The sequence below is a fragment of the Syngnathus scovelli genome, chromosome 15 (assembly GCF_024217435.2).
Source record: "Syngnathus scovelli strain Florida chromosome 15, RoL_Ssco_1.2, whole genome shotgun sequence".
Classification (NCBI taxonomy): Eukaryota; Metazoa; Chordata; class Actinopteri; order Syngnathiformes; family Syngnathidae; genus Syngnathus; species Syngnathus scovelli.
This window is the reverse complement of record NC_090861.1, coordinates 6,722,797-6,737,614: the sequence shown is the minus strand read 5'-3', so window position 1 is coordinate 6,737,614 and position 14,818 is coordinate 6,722,797. Positions and strand designations below refer to the sequence as shown.

The window sequence follows — 14,818 nt, the reverse complement described above, 5'->3', positions numbered from 1 at the left end:
ACTAGCTACTAATGTACAGTTTATGAGCATAGGCACAACATTTGTCATTTTAAAGACTCAAAAGGAGCTCTGTGCACTTCACCTGTTTAGTCACAAGGGGCACATTGCTTTTCTACCAGCCACAAGTACAGTCGACCTTGGGAACTTGAATACAAAAAATAAATTCATATCATTGAACTGATTTTATCGTATTATATATATTATTACATTATATCTTGACACCTGGCACATGAAGAAGGCACGCTGAGTTATCGTCGATGATTTTGATTGTTTTGATTTCTGACTTGAATACATATTGGTTTATTTGCTACATTGTATTTATTCATTTATTTTGTATACCCGTCGGTAGATTTGGATGACTGAAAACTCATTGACAGGGAAATGTTTCCCCACCCTTGAGTTAGAGAGAACCCATTCCCACCTCGGTAGTGTCAGGAGACAGGAGATTGCCTGATGTTGTTTGTCAGACAGAGAGAAAGGGATATGAGAAGAGCTGCATAGAGCTTGCCATTCATGCTAGTATATTGTGCTGAGCTTCATTTTTGTCGGCAGTCCTCCACAATGCTCTAATAGCTGCCGCCAAGGTAAACGGTGATGGATTTGCCCACGGTGGCAGCAGTTACAAGGTGCTGAATTGCCCCATCAGCATCAGCCGTTTGACTGCAGCCTTGAGCAGCCTTTGCTTCTGAGTTAGTGCCAAAGTCTGAGTGGTGTCAGGGCAAACACAGCAGTTACTGGCCTCCTCGGTGCCTCGTCAATACTTTAGCTGCAAACAATGAAGCAAATCCTAAACAAGAAGGATCTTACCCACAAATATCTGTATCTATTGAGCTATTGATCTTGCTTGCTAGATAACTGTCTGATATGGCTAGTAAAGTAGCTGAACAACACAATGCAGGCAGTCGTGGCAGTAAATTTTCTTTTTTTTTTAGTAGTCAATTTGACTTGGTCTTCAATTTGGAAAAATCCTTCCCCGGCTAACTAAATCAAAAGAAAAGCTCTGCCCCGAGACTAGTCACATCAAATATTTTTTTTGTACAGCACCAATGCACAACATCGTATACAAGTTGACAGGAATGGAAAGTCAGACACAAAGAAAATTTCTCCAATAACATCTTAAGAATCATTATAAGATGTTTACTAAGACATCATAATTATATATTTGACTCTGTATGAAATAAAAAAAAACATTTTGGATCTGATGGCCCATTGCTATTTGTATGTGTATTGCGGCCTAGTTCTTATTATGAAGTCAGCCAAGACTCATTTTCTCTGAATCTTAATTTGTCAGCATACCAAATCATACATGCATAATTATATGCCATCTGTGTATCTAATTCTCCTATATAAGTTTGATTCATTTTGACACCAAAAGTTGGTTATTATCTTATGTTCTTATATGGAGTTTTCCAAAATGTCAGATGTGAAAAATGTCTCTGCTCCTTTGACTTTTTTTTTCAAAGTGGAAGTTTGGTTAGACTTACACACCCGTATTGACATTTCAAAAATGTCACCGATGAATAAAGGCAGAGGCGTAATTATCTCTTCTTATTATTGTCAACAAATTGTATATATTTTTTTGCCTGCCTTGTCTTGTCCATAGCGCTCACTACTACAACACATTTCTCACAGTGGCACATAAATCTTTCAACGTAACCTTGGGGTTTCTTTTTTTAGTTATAGCATTGCAATGGTGTTCTGAGAATGCTAGAATGATATTAAGTTCTGGCTGCAAACACCATACTTGTTTGCAGGTTTGATTTATCATTGTGCTCTTTATACGCTGTGGCGTTCTGACTCTGCAGAAGCTGAGCAGATTTAGCGTGGGCTCCATGACTGCAAGATTTTTTGACACCTTTCTATTCTTCCGTTCTTAGGCCAGGGGGAGTCCATGGCCACCTTTAAAGGCAACGAGTACTTCAGCTACAACCTATCTCAGACGCCCATTCAGAGCAGCTTGGATGAGATCACATTGTCCTTCCGCACGTTGCAAAGGAACGGCCTACTGCTTCACACGGGGAAGTCTGGAGATTATGTCAACCTGTCCCTGAGGGATGGAGCTCTGTGGCTGGTCATCAACTTGGGCTCCGGTGCCTTCGAGGCTCTGGTGGAACCAACCAGCGGAAAGTTCAATGACGACATCTGGCACGATGTTCGAGTCACACGCAACCTGCGCCAGGTGGGTACACCTTCACCTATGTGTCAATCGAAATCTGCTTTTTACCTGAGATAGGATCTCGCTCTCATTAAATTCTATAAAAAAAAAAAAAAAATGCCTGATAAAAAGGGACTGGGCAACATGTGAGCCATAAATTGCCCACTCTTGGTATTGACACATAGGCCTGAAAGAAACATCTCTCGTGTATGGCGCCTTGTTGCTAGGCAACATTTCATGTCGTGAAATCATTTGAACCCTTAAGGCCAACGGGAAAAATACGATATGCTAGTCACACCGACATTCAGGTCAATCATGCACACTTAATTTGGGTCTATAACACTTGAGTCGCATTCTTAAGAGATCCTGGTAATTTTCCTACCTTCAGGAAATCTTTTAAGGTAATACAGTTCTCCATCAGTGAAGACTGGAGCAAACAAGTTCTGCCTCTAATGAATGTTAAATATGTGTGCTCTGCAGGAGTCCCGCTCCCCGTGTTCCCATGCTTGGGTCGAGATTACCGGCTCATACTAGGTCGTTGCCCTCTCCCGTGAAACAGATTGCTTTGGTTGAAATAATCACCATCTTGGTTTTTATGCACCGGAAGATTTTTTTTTTTTTTTATTACATCCCTATTTGTAAACACGACAATATCCATCATATTCATTTGCAGTTTCTCATAACCTATGTTACCTTTAGAAAAATATTCATCGCACATGCTAACACCCACTCGAAATGAATTTTTGTCTCTGTGGTGGATGATGCAACATTGCAGCAGTTTCAGAGAGGTCATGCAAGCAACAGCAGGACTTGTATAATGAATGCAGGCAATGCATGCCAAGTACAACTCAGCCCTAAGGTTTCATATTCATTTGTGCTGTCCAGAGGACAAGGCACAATGCTGAATCCTCTAATTGTCAGGATGTGTTTTTTTTGTTTACAGTAGATGGGACCCCTTTTCTACTTTTGAACTGGTCGGTCTATTCTATATCCTACACCATCCACCCCCCCCACCTCGGTAGGCAATCACATTTAACACAAAATCGGAAAAACAATTCGTTTGTGTCCCCTCCCACAACGGCGCAAACTCCCCTTTCTACTTGCGCCTGTCAATGCAAATTCCAAAACCAAGAAAACTCTACCCATGCATACGATTTGACCGCGCTTTGCGCTAGACTTACGCTGGGCATGGAAATAGGACCCATCAAGTTGAAATTGTTTGACTAGTATGTGTGCGCTACATGTTGTGCTCAAGCATGTTTGGAGAGGTAGGCTTGGGCATCATGTTTTAGTCATGCATGTGTTCTCAAATCATGCATGTATAATCAATGCAATCATTCCTCCCACCAGTTGATGATTATGATAATAGCCGGAGGGTGGGTCAAAATAATTGAATTCTAAAAAGTAAGTTGTGATCAGTGTGTTGTATCTCTACCATGATTAATTTAAATGAAAGTGATCCATACTTAAAAATACTGTATTGTACTGGTACCGAGATTCAAATTCAATATGATCAATCAACATGGCAACCAGCGACGGGAAAAATCTAATATCTCCATGTGCCCTTCCACTTCAATGCCTCAAATTAAAAATATTGTTTTCTACAGCCCCTGTCAGTCAGTCACGGATCCTGAGGATAGTCATTACTTTTCTTTTTCTTGACAGTGGTGACAACTATATACTTTATGCTTGAATAATATTCAAACTCATTTAAGGTGAATGTGTCAGTGATAGATGTATGACTTCGTAATGATAAAACCAGACTCATTTTTCAGGTCCCAAGTCTAGCATCAATGACTTTTGACCTCACAAATAAAGTTTGGGATGAATGAACACATAATTCTTTCCATTCCTTTTTATTGTTGTTGTCAGCTATCTCTGTACTATTAAAATCATGTGTGTTCTGACAAGACATTAAAAAATGACATTTGGGTCCCGGCCAGTGTTACGACATCTTAGCTGCGGTTAGCGACTTTATTTGTGGCGTCAACACGCTGCGGCGGCAAGTTTCCTTGAATGACTTGTGCTTTTTTTTTGTGCCAATGCTGTGGACTCACATAGTGGGGGAGTGTGCTCAACACGTTCAGGCACATAAATTGTGTCAATTCATGCAGAACTCCTTTGGGCTGAGCTGCCGAGCAATATTTTTTACCTCAGATGTGCTTTTAAAACATCTGCAACGAAAAAAGTCTGACTGCAGTCTCCCTGTGATCATTTCTTCCACATTGAAACTTTATGGAATTGCGCATCGCTGATAACACTTTATTCAATCCAAGGGAGACATTCAGGGGAGGAAGAAATACGCTCGGCAAAATAAAGTGAACAGCGTTCACCTGCAGCATAATTTTACTAATCTTGCTCTTGTGACGTGCGGTGCATTTCAATGCTGGCGGGCCAAAGAAGGATTCCCGGTGTATCTAATTCAACATCAGCAGTATATTATGAGTCCGGCCACATGAATCACAGCGTAAACTTGCTTTCTCCTCCATGCCGCTCGAGAGGAGATTCAATGCTCGCGATGTCACTTCTGCTTTCAGCCATCCATTTGATCCCTGTGTAAATTGCCTTCGCCTCAGATAAGTTACCTCCCTGACATGTAGATATGGAGAACTTTAACTCTCCAGAGAATGCTGGTGGAAACATTTTATTAGATTCACTGTTGCATTTCAGGCAAGAATTCCTCCAATTACCACCCCCTGCCCTTTCTTGTCGCTTCTGTTAGCGAGGCGGACAAAATGATTTTCTTTTCTCACCCTTATTAATGATGCTGCTGCATATTGACATTGTGTGATTGTACACAATATCATTTATTGTTTTGCGTTTGCTTTTTATCCGCTCAGTAACTTCAACCAGTACAAAGTACGTGACCCGGCATAGCAAAATGAGTCAGAAGTCACACTCTTTAGATTCTGAGAGTGTGCAAATGAATGTGAATGGGTTCTCTGAGTGTGCGCTCCAATCCAGCTAGTCACCTGAGATCACCTCCAGCCCCCCCCACAAAGAAAATAACTAGATGGGTGATTATTGTTACGTATATATACAATGGTTTGCTCGGATTATTTCTACTTTCAAAATGGGTACAGTCATGAAAACAAATGCTATTTGTTTTGTGTAGCCTTTTATTTCATATTAAAAAGTCATTTAAAGTCAGTTGTCTAAGGTGCGTAAAGACGCTTTAGATGTTGCCAAGTATAAACGGGAGAGCCACATTTATCAATTTCGAGACATAAAAGCCTTTTATTTGATGTGCGCCATCCATCAAGCCAAAGCCAAGCCGACTCATTTTCAAAGAGTCAAAGCTAAAGAGGTTTTACCACAAGATGGACAGAAAAAAATCAATATGTGTCACGACAAGAGAATGGGCGACAGCTTGTCCCATCACTACCTTGACTTTTATCCTCTAGCTTTCAACGCAAAAGGATATCTTTGGAAAGAAATCCTGTGTAAAATTGTAACGTAGACGATCGCCAACTGTTGAATGTTCTTATTCTGTGAAATCAACTTTGGAAAATTATTTTCCTTCAAAAAAAGGAGAATAAAATAAAAAATCTTTCTCATTAAGTCAAAGAAGCTAAATTGTGGTGCCCTGTTTTTAAAGAGGCGCTTTATCACTGTGGCGTCACCTAATCAAAATGATAATTATCCATGAAGAATTGTAAATCAGTCGCTGTAGATCATTAAACCTGAACACTGCCAGACACTTTTAATTCATATAGCCGCAGAAGCTGCTTCCCATAAAGGCTGCAATACTTTATCAATTCATGGTCTGCGTTTTAAAAAAAAATCATTATGCTTCTAGCGTCTTTTTAAATTTGACCTTTCATAAGCTGCATCGGTACTTCCTATCAACTTTTGGAGTTATAATTGTTTTAATTCGTGTCATGTGTTGGGGTCATGTGTTCCATCTGTTAAGAAGTTCATGTTACCAGTGGGCTTATTGTCATGGCAACAAGCATTTCACTTGACTGCACTGTTTTACAATTCATCTACTCTGTCTCTTGTGATGTGACTGATACCATTTTTTTCTTTTGTCTCTGCCAGTGGGCAAACACAGTAATTAAGCTCACCATTTTTGTATTTTTAAACCCAAATTAATTGAGTTTTCCAACTTGAGCAGCATCCGCATTGCTTTCAGTGCCAAAATGTGATTTGAAGAAACCTTTGCGGCGTGCTGACTTTACTGCCATCACAAACGGGAATGGACAGAGATTAGTGACGCTATCAATGCTGTGTTTCTGTAATGGCTTTCCAGATCTGAGAGTAAGTCATTATCAGGCAAAGAACCATGTGAATGTGAATTCTTGCAGCCAGTGAGGAAAAACATCCAAATGCATGACACAATTAGAAAGATAAGAAAACTACGCTGGGCTTGATTAAATGTTTAAAGTATTAGAGAATCAGACTATGCCAATTAAAAAAAAAAAAAAGTCTTTCTGTATCAATACAAAGTGAAATAGGACTTGAAACAATTGAAGCATAAAATCATTTTATTCTGCTTGCAGGTGACAATCTTGGTGGACGGGATACTGACCACCACGGGCTACACCCAAGAGGACTACACCATGCTGGGCTCTGACGACCTCTTTTACATCGGGGGCAGCATGGACACAGCTGACCTGCCAGGCTCGCCGGTCAGCAACAACTTCATGGGCTGCCTTAAAGACGTGAGTCTCGCTCCACCATTAAAATCTTATCCTGAAAGTCACACTTGTGACTTTATAGCATCCTATGGGAAGTGGGACAGAAAGTGGCACCATATGCAATATACATAAGTAATATATTCATCTTTTTCTTTTCACTCCTGGATCTCCTCTCTAGGCTCATACTCATTTTTAATCTTTCCATAAAGCCGCGGCCTGCACCTGTCACTTTGATTATCTCCACGGAGCACATTAACATGGTGTACTTGTGCATTAGAATTATGTCAGGTGTAAAGCGCCACATGATCTGTTCATGCCCAATTTCCGCTGTGTCGTGTAACTTTTTAATAGGAAGCGCAGTCACGTAAAAATCCAGTGAGAACCGTCAAGTGATATTACAGCCAGTTTCTAATTCAAATCAATGAGTTTACATTCAATTCACATGACCCTTTTTTTTGCATACGTAGCAATAAAGTTTGTGTTTGTCCCCATCCTGGCTTCCCCCAGCAAAGCACTCTGCATCAAACAAGCAGCTAATCCGAATTATAGGCTGCACAGAATTCACCAAGCAAATAAGGTGGAGAGACTAAAGCAACAAACAGCATATGTGACTGAAAGCTTGGCAGATACAGAGAATTTCACATTGTTTTGCAAAAATCAGACTGGGGGCTTATTTGCGGAACTGTGCCAAAGCTAGCGTAAAGCTTCGTAGCTGTGTGAGATTTGACTCTTATTGTGTAAATTTTTCTATTCAAAATAATAGAACAAAAAACAGCATCGCTTGGTGCCACTTTATTCCCCTGGCCAAACATTGGCAACTCACTTCATTTGCAAGCCATTATGCCAGCTAACAATCCCAACACCTTGCAAAAATAGCTTACGAACTTTCATCAACTGGAACGACTGTGGACGAGTCGATTTCAGATCTCGCGTTGTCGCAAAAAAATAATGTTTAGTGATTCAACTCCTACTGAGTCTGCATTCTGCTGTGTCACACTGCCAACTAAGCTTGCTCGAATAACATTCATTCCTGCAAACGAATCTTTCTTTGCATTTCAATCAATTTAATGAGATCACCAAGAAAAGTTAACCCGTTCAAAACAAAGTGTTATTTTAACATAGGGTGTTGTTGATACTGTGCAGGTGTGCCTAATGAAATGTCCCATAAATCATCTTCCCATGAATTTCCCCCTAATGGCAATAAATGCATTTTCTCATTCAAGAGCGTAACTCCGATTTGCTCCAATTTAAATGTTGGCGTCGGTTTCAAATGAGGGTATAACGTATCATTTTCAAGTGCAGGCGCTGGATGATTTGCTCTCCGTATTTACTCTGCAGCGTGAAGGCGCTGAAATGAAGATGAGATGTTATTTATGGGCAGGTTATTGTCCCGGCATTACTGCAACCTCCGCTCTGTGGGCGGCACGGCTGGTGGTGGTGGTGGCATTTGGGGCTTGCGCTGCTAAAACGTATTGAAGGATGCCATGTGCTCCATGGCCGTGAAGACGGGATGACAAACGAGAATGGGGAGGGTAGCCCCACTAATGAGGGCGAGTGGTGCAGAGGCAAAGCTGATCAAATAGGATCAGCCTGCCAGGAAATGCTGAAGCGAGGTTCAGAGACGGGTCAGTCCAGCCTGGAGCTTTTGCAACCACACCGATAGGGCCTGCGTGATGAAATGTGAGAATTGACACATTTACATTCTTCTTAATCCCGGTGGGAACTAAAACCAAGCACAGATGCTGTTTCAAGCCACGGACGATATTTTTCTTAAATATCTTAGGTCATTGTCCCATGATGGATCTGTTTCAAGATGATAATAGAGGCCATCGGGTTCATCTACTAAAAGGGAAAATAAAAGCCGCTTTGAGACAAACGCTTCAAGCGCAGCTTCCGAGAAAGTGGAGACACATTTATCTACGGGGTCACCATCTGAGAGCTCAACATTACACCAGGAGATCCAACATTGCGTCATTGTCCTCCATTCATCTCAGAAGCCATTTTCTTGCCTTGCAGACCACGGAATCCGACTTTCTTTCCTACTCACGATGAATAATTGACATAATTGAATTAATTGTATCCTTGAATAAAAAATGTTTTGTCATGGAGTGACACATTTGATTCGCTCGCTTGTTAATGGCATCGTTTCCACTTAACACCCACTGGTTGCTCGAGCGCATTATTTTCTCTGCCTCACACTATTGCGTTTAAACTCACCGATACCCTCGCTAGTTTATTTTGATAATGATACAGCAAGCAGAATTTGCTATTCGGGAGATTGGATGTTACAACCTTTCACACCGAGTGGATATTTCTTTTTTTTACCTCTGCTAATAAATCACTAATGTGTTCCTATTAAATTTAAGAGACTTCTACGTCATTTTCACCTAGTCAGCTTCACCAACCCATTTCAGTGCTTAATTAGTCACAGTGAGGCAGTGCGACGTGTGATATTGGCTCGTATCCCCTTTTGAGACGGCCTGTAAGTCCTGTGTGCAGCGTGGTGTGTCACCTCCGGCACTGACTGGTGGCATGGTGATGTGGCAGATAACACATCGGGCTGCGGGTGAAATGAGATGAGCTTTATTTTTTTGTGTCCCGCTGTGCATATTGATGAGGCCAAACCACAGTACAATAACATCAACAAGGGGGACTCGTACGAATGCTGCTGAAATAATCACGAGAAAGGCGATATTAAATTGAATTTTACACAATCACGCTATTTTTTTTTTTTAAGATATGCCCGTTTGTTGTTAGCACTTGTTATAAAGAAAAGAAAAAATAATGACACAGCCGAGTACGTTAGCCACCTTGTGGCATGCTTTTAAATGCTTCAGTGAATGAATTGTGATGACCTTGAAAATCCATACAGGTATTTTATGTCTGCCTTGTAAAAGAAAAAGAACAAAAAACATGTTTACAAATAAATCAGAGGAAAGGTAAGGCAACGCTCACTGTTGTAGAATGTTTCTAGAATAAAAATGTGCTTTGGCTCAATAAAGGTTGGCAACTATTGCCTTTTCGGAATTTGAATTATCTTATGGTTATTTTTAATCAAGGGAAAAAAAATATCTTGTGATCCTCACAATTATATAAGCTTGTGTTGTGTTGATTGCTTTATTTATTGATGAGAAATATCCTGACATTTGGAATTGCCTTGCACAGCTGTCACCTCACTGCGGCGGCATCTCTTTCATTTATCAGGTGGTCTACAAGAATAATGAATTCCGACTGGAGCTGTCACGGCTGGCTGAGCAGCGGGACCCAAAAATAAGCATCCATGGCGACTTGACGTTCAGCTGCGAGAGCGTGGAAGCCCTGGAGCCGGTCACCTTTGACACACCGTCTGCCTACCTGACATTGCCCAGGTGGAACACAAAAAAGACAGGCACCATATCGCTGGACTTTCGCACCACCGAGCCCAGCGGTCTGCTGCTGTTCAGCCACGGAAGGCTGCTGGGGACGGCGCCTGAGAGCAAGCCCCGGGCCGACTTCTTTGCCATCGAGCTACTGGATGGTTTCCTCTACCTGGTTATGGATATGGGCTCTGGCAGCATCAAAATGAAAGCCAGCAGCAAGCGGCTTGATGATGGCCAGTGGTGCCATGTGGACTTTCAGAGGAAAGGCCGTAATGGTAAGGGAAAAAAAAAAAAGAATAATAATAGTAATGTGTATGTGAGGAGGCAGGGGAGACTCTCTGTCTGCTTTTGTTACTGTGTTTCACTGCTCTTAGCGGCCGCATAGAAAGATTTCCAAGCTGTGAAGTCACCATATGCCAACTCGGATACAGTCACCGCGTCGTGTCCTTGCCATTTTTTTTTTCTCCCACTGCAGCCAAACATGCATGCATATGCAATGGGCTTTTTTAATTACGGGGATATTTTTAGCCATCACAATCTATGCATTACGTTTGTCTTCAATTATTTCACCAATTTAACAGTTGTACTTATTGAATGGGATTGTGATGTTCTATTATTACATCACCAAAATGAACTCTCATATACAGTAGAACATTAGGATAATCCAAAATGGCTAAAATGGGTGGGTAAAGGGGCTCAGTCAATATTCTTGAATGACTCATGACGAGAATATTCTCTTCTTGGCAGGAATGATAATGCAACCTGTAAAAATTGAGTCGCAACATGACAGCAAAAATTCAAGACAATAATGCTCAACTTTGTCACTGAGAGGTATCGATTCATTCAATCCCAAGTGAGCATTATCTTTGTGGAGGCAGAGCAAAACGCTCAATATGGGTTGGCTAACATTAAATAGTAATACAGGTTATATTACTGTGAATGCCTGTCTTAGTTTTTTTTTTTATTTCATATGGTTGCTTTATTGCTTGCCATTTCCAATTGAATCGTATGATTACAAATCTTTCTCATCCAAAGCAAAATTCAACGTGCATCCTCTTGAGATCTGGCTGAACTGTTTCTTTATTTACACTCGAGAAAAAAGCACAAAGACAAGTGCCCACTTCCTCATTCCCACGTTTCTTCTTTTCTTGGTGCAGCCCACACACACACACACACACACACACACACACACACCTGTCGTAAAATCTTGCATAAGCCTAAATTGACTCACTGACTGTGGTTCCGTCCCTGCAGGCTTTATTTCGGTGAACAGCAAGAGCATCCCGTTTTCAGCCAATGAGGGCAGCGAGATCCTCGACCTGGACGGGGACATGTACCTGGGGGGTCTTCCTGACGACCGCCAAGGTCTCATGCTTCCTCCAGAGGTGTGGACCGCCTCCCTGGGCCTGGGCTACGTGGGCTGCGTGCGGGACCTTTTCATTGACGGCCAGAGTCGCAACCTGTGGAGGCTGAGCGAGGTTCAGGGCGCCGTAGGGGTCAGCAGCCTGTGCACGAGGGAGACTCATGCCAGGTGCGGCCGAGACACGTGCGCCAACGGTGGTCATTGCAAGGAAGGCTGGAACCGACACATTTGCGACTGTAATGGCACCGGCTACCTGGGGCCCAACTGTGAGAAAGGTAGGAGCCTCAGGCAGCGAATGGATGGATGAATAAGTGAGCACAAAATACCGCTGCAAAGCTTTTAGCACACTTTGAACTGTATTTTATTCAGCACCCAGCTTGGAAAGTGACATGAAATAAAGATGTACAGAAAAAAGAGCATCGCTTAAACCCATGCAGTCCCCCCAAATAGTAATACATTTCTACCAGCGGTAAAATCCGATAATCTATACGGGGCCTCCCGTAATGAGCACCATCACTCACTTGATTGATTTCTGATCATGTGGAAGGTGAGCATGGTGGCCAAGTGGTTAGAACGTTTGCCTCACACTTCTGAGCCTACAGTCGTCCTCGCCAGTAGTTGGCGCCACATTTTGGCAGTTAAACACATCACGAATCATCTAGCATGTAGAAAAAAAAATTTTTTTCACAATTATCTCTCATTGTGTTTATTGGAATTGTTTCTATTAGTATTCCCACTCAGGGATGATTCCACTTTTATTGACAGTTTATCTCATTTGCATGCTGCATAACAGCAAAATGCCGCTTCACCGTGTTTGTTTTGAATTTAAAGTTGGGACACTGTACATCAGCTTTTTTATTTGTAATCGTTTCCTTGTATGACCCGAATCTGAACTACCCCGCAATCAGTCAAGAATGTTATAAATGGAATGCCTCTCCAACACAATCCACAGTGCACCTCCCTAATCCATATACTCCATTATACTATATTGGTAAATCTACATGCACAGGCGGCACAGACAGAGACAGATTATGCTTATCAAAGCCATTTTCTATACGAGCAAATTGCAGCGAAGTGCCAGTTTGGTAACAAATGATCAGCATTATGATGTTGCTGGGCCTGTGAGCTTTATTTTAGGGAAGCAGCGTTGCTTTACTGGCAAGTATTCATGCAGGTCAAATCACAGTGAAGTAGAATGTGGGATGTATGGAAAATCTCTCGCACTCACCTCGTCACCTTGCTTCACAATGTCTGCATCTGTCATAAATGTGAATGCTGCCGCTTTTGCTCCCACTGAATGCTCCAGGCTTTTTCTGCCATCTGCTGCAAAAGATGAAAACTGCAATGTCAATTCAAATCATGGCCTAACACGGTTAAGCTTTTAAAATGCCGGGTTCATACGAGTGCTGGAAATAGGGAGATTATAAATTCATGTTGCATGAAAAGTGCAAACAAAATGCTTTCCCTGTAGAAAAAGAACCATCTGAACGATCTCTCCCTGCCAATCAGTGAAGTACTCTTGAATTAAATATTATGTATAGGAAATATTTTGTTTTGGGGCAGCCTAGTGGTTAACCACTTGTGTTCTCCGCCGCCCAGACGCTACGGTGGTGAGCTACGACGGCAGCATGTACCTGAAGGTGATGCTTCAGAGGACGCTGCACACGGAGGCCGAGGACGTGTCCCTGCGTTTTATGTCCCAGAGGGCCTTTGGCCTACTGGTGGCCACCACGTCTCAGCAGTCAGCGGACACCCTGCGCGTGGAGCTGGACGCGGGCCGAGTCAAGCTGACGGTCAACTTGGGTAATGCCGCATCAGCAGATACGCCGGCAGATAATATCTCGCCTGACCTTTTTGCAGGAAGAGTCACTGAGCCAGTGATCTCTTGATATTAGTCTGCCGTCACTCTCTCCCATACCATCCTGGTACTATACAACTACAGTTGCTTTCAAAGAGATACACGTCCCTTGAGTCTCTTGCTTTATATTTATTTCAGATAAATGGGTCAGGTTTCTTAGGGTCGAATTGCGAGGGATCGTTATGCTATTTTTATAACTTGCGTATGTTTACCGAGAACGCTCGCAGCTAAATGCTATTTAATCTTAGTTGTTTGCAGTTAGTAGCTTAAGTATGGCTGGCAAGATGCTAGATGCTAGTTGGCAGGGAAAAACCTGTAGCTTACAGCTTCAATTTGATATGCACCTTGTGTGACTCCAGTCCTGGAACTTTTCTGACATATATAATGTATGAGCCTTTCCCACAGTGTCAATATAAATAATATAACATATCAACTCTGGGAACATGTTGGGAATAAAACACTTATGATGTCGTGAGTAAGGATGTGATTCTAGTTAATTGTTTAACACAAGGGATTGATGGCTTTTTTGAAGCAACTATAGTCTTTCTGTCTGTCTGTCTGTCTGTCTGTCTCTCTTTCTTTCAAGTTCACGCAGTGGTCAGGTCCCGCCTGACCAGCTGTCTCTCGGCTCTTTTCAGCCCTTCAATGGCTTGTCTGCAGTTCAAGGAGAAGGCAGTCAGAGACCACATTCATCACAACGCTCACACATAACACTTGAAACCTCACGAGGCCATTTCACAACGCAGCCCATCTAGTTTAGCGCTCGGGGTGGCACAGATGAACACACACAAACACACAAAATGATACACTGTGGTCTCCGGCTTTCTGCATCCACTGCTCTGTGATGGTTGACAGTTCGAGAGCACTCCTCAGCCACGTGATGTAACATAAGTCATGCATTGGCTTAATTATTCACACCATGCAGAAATTAGTGACTGGCTCTATTTTCAGCCCAACGCTGGAATTATATATCGTATTTAGAAAGGGATTAAGTGCTTCTAGGCTTGGGCAACTGAAATCTGACTTGTGTGTGTTGTTGTTTTTTTGAAAACAAGTTCATCGTGGCTGTAGGTTGTGCAAATCGCCTCTTTCCTCTGCATTTAATGTGCAAAATGCATCTCCACCATGCAGGCCCTCACAATAAGCAGGAGACATCTCAGTAATAGGTGAAGTGCATCAAGGAGGAGCTCAGTCTGTTTTATTTTAAAAAAAAAAAAAAGAATTGTTGTGTATTCTCCCTCCTTCCTATTCCGGGCCATAAATATTAGTTACATCTGCACAATTTAATAAGATCTAAAAACAAGATCTTTCCTGATTGATTGAATGATACAGCTCTTGTTTTGGCTCTCATTGTACTGTGCAAGTGTACCTAATTAAGTGTCCCATAAGTCATTCTGAAGGACAGGTCATCTCTATAGCTACCTTTCCTGTTAACAGGAGGTG

The 14,818-nt window shown here is 42.0% G+C and overlaps 1 protein-coding gene and 1 long non-coding RNA gene across 16 annotated transcripts in view; one reads left to right on the top strand and one right to left on the bottom strand.

The window, feature by feature from the left end:
- Positions 1-14,818, top strand: part of nrxn2a (neurexin 2a) — a 92,322-nt gene that overhangs the window by 29,012 nt on the left and 48,492 nt on the right. For all 15 annotated transcript variants that reach the window (XM_049743408.1, XM_049743407.1, XM_049743409.1 and 12 more), the window contains 5 exons: positions 1,878-2,179; positions 6,658-6,819; positions 10,000-10,429; positions 11,409-11,792; positions 13,117-13,320. In XM_049743408.1, the coding sequence (XP_049599365.1) occupies positions 1,878-2,179; positions 6,658-6,819; positions 10,000-10,429; positions 11,409-11,792; positions 13,117-13,320 (1,482 nt within the window). The remainder of the gene's footprint in view (positions 1-1,877; positions 2,180-6,657; positions 6,820-9,999; positions 10,430-11,408; positions 11,793-13,116; positions 13,321-14,818) is intronic.
- Positions 9,363-13,286, bottom strand: LOC125982592 (uncharacterized). Its single transcript, XR_007486445.2, has 3 exons — positions 13,152-13,286; positions 12,746-12,840; positions 9,363-11,659 (listed from the first exon to the last, which is right to left on the bottom strand). It is a non-coding gene; the product is annotated as an uncharacterized lncRNA (long non-coding RNA).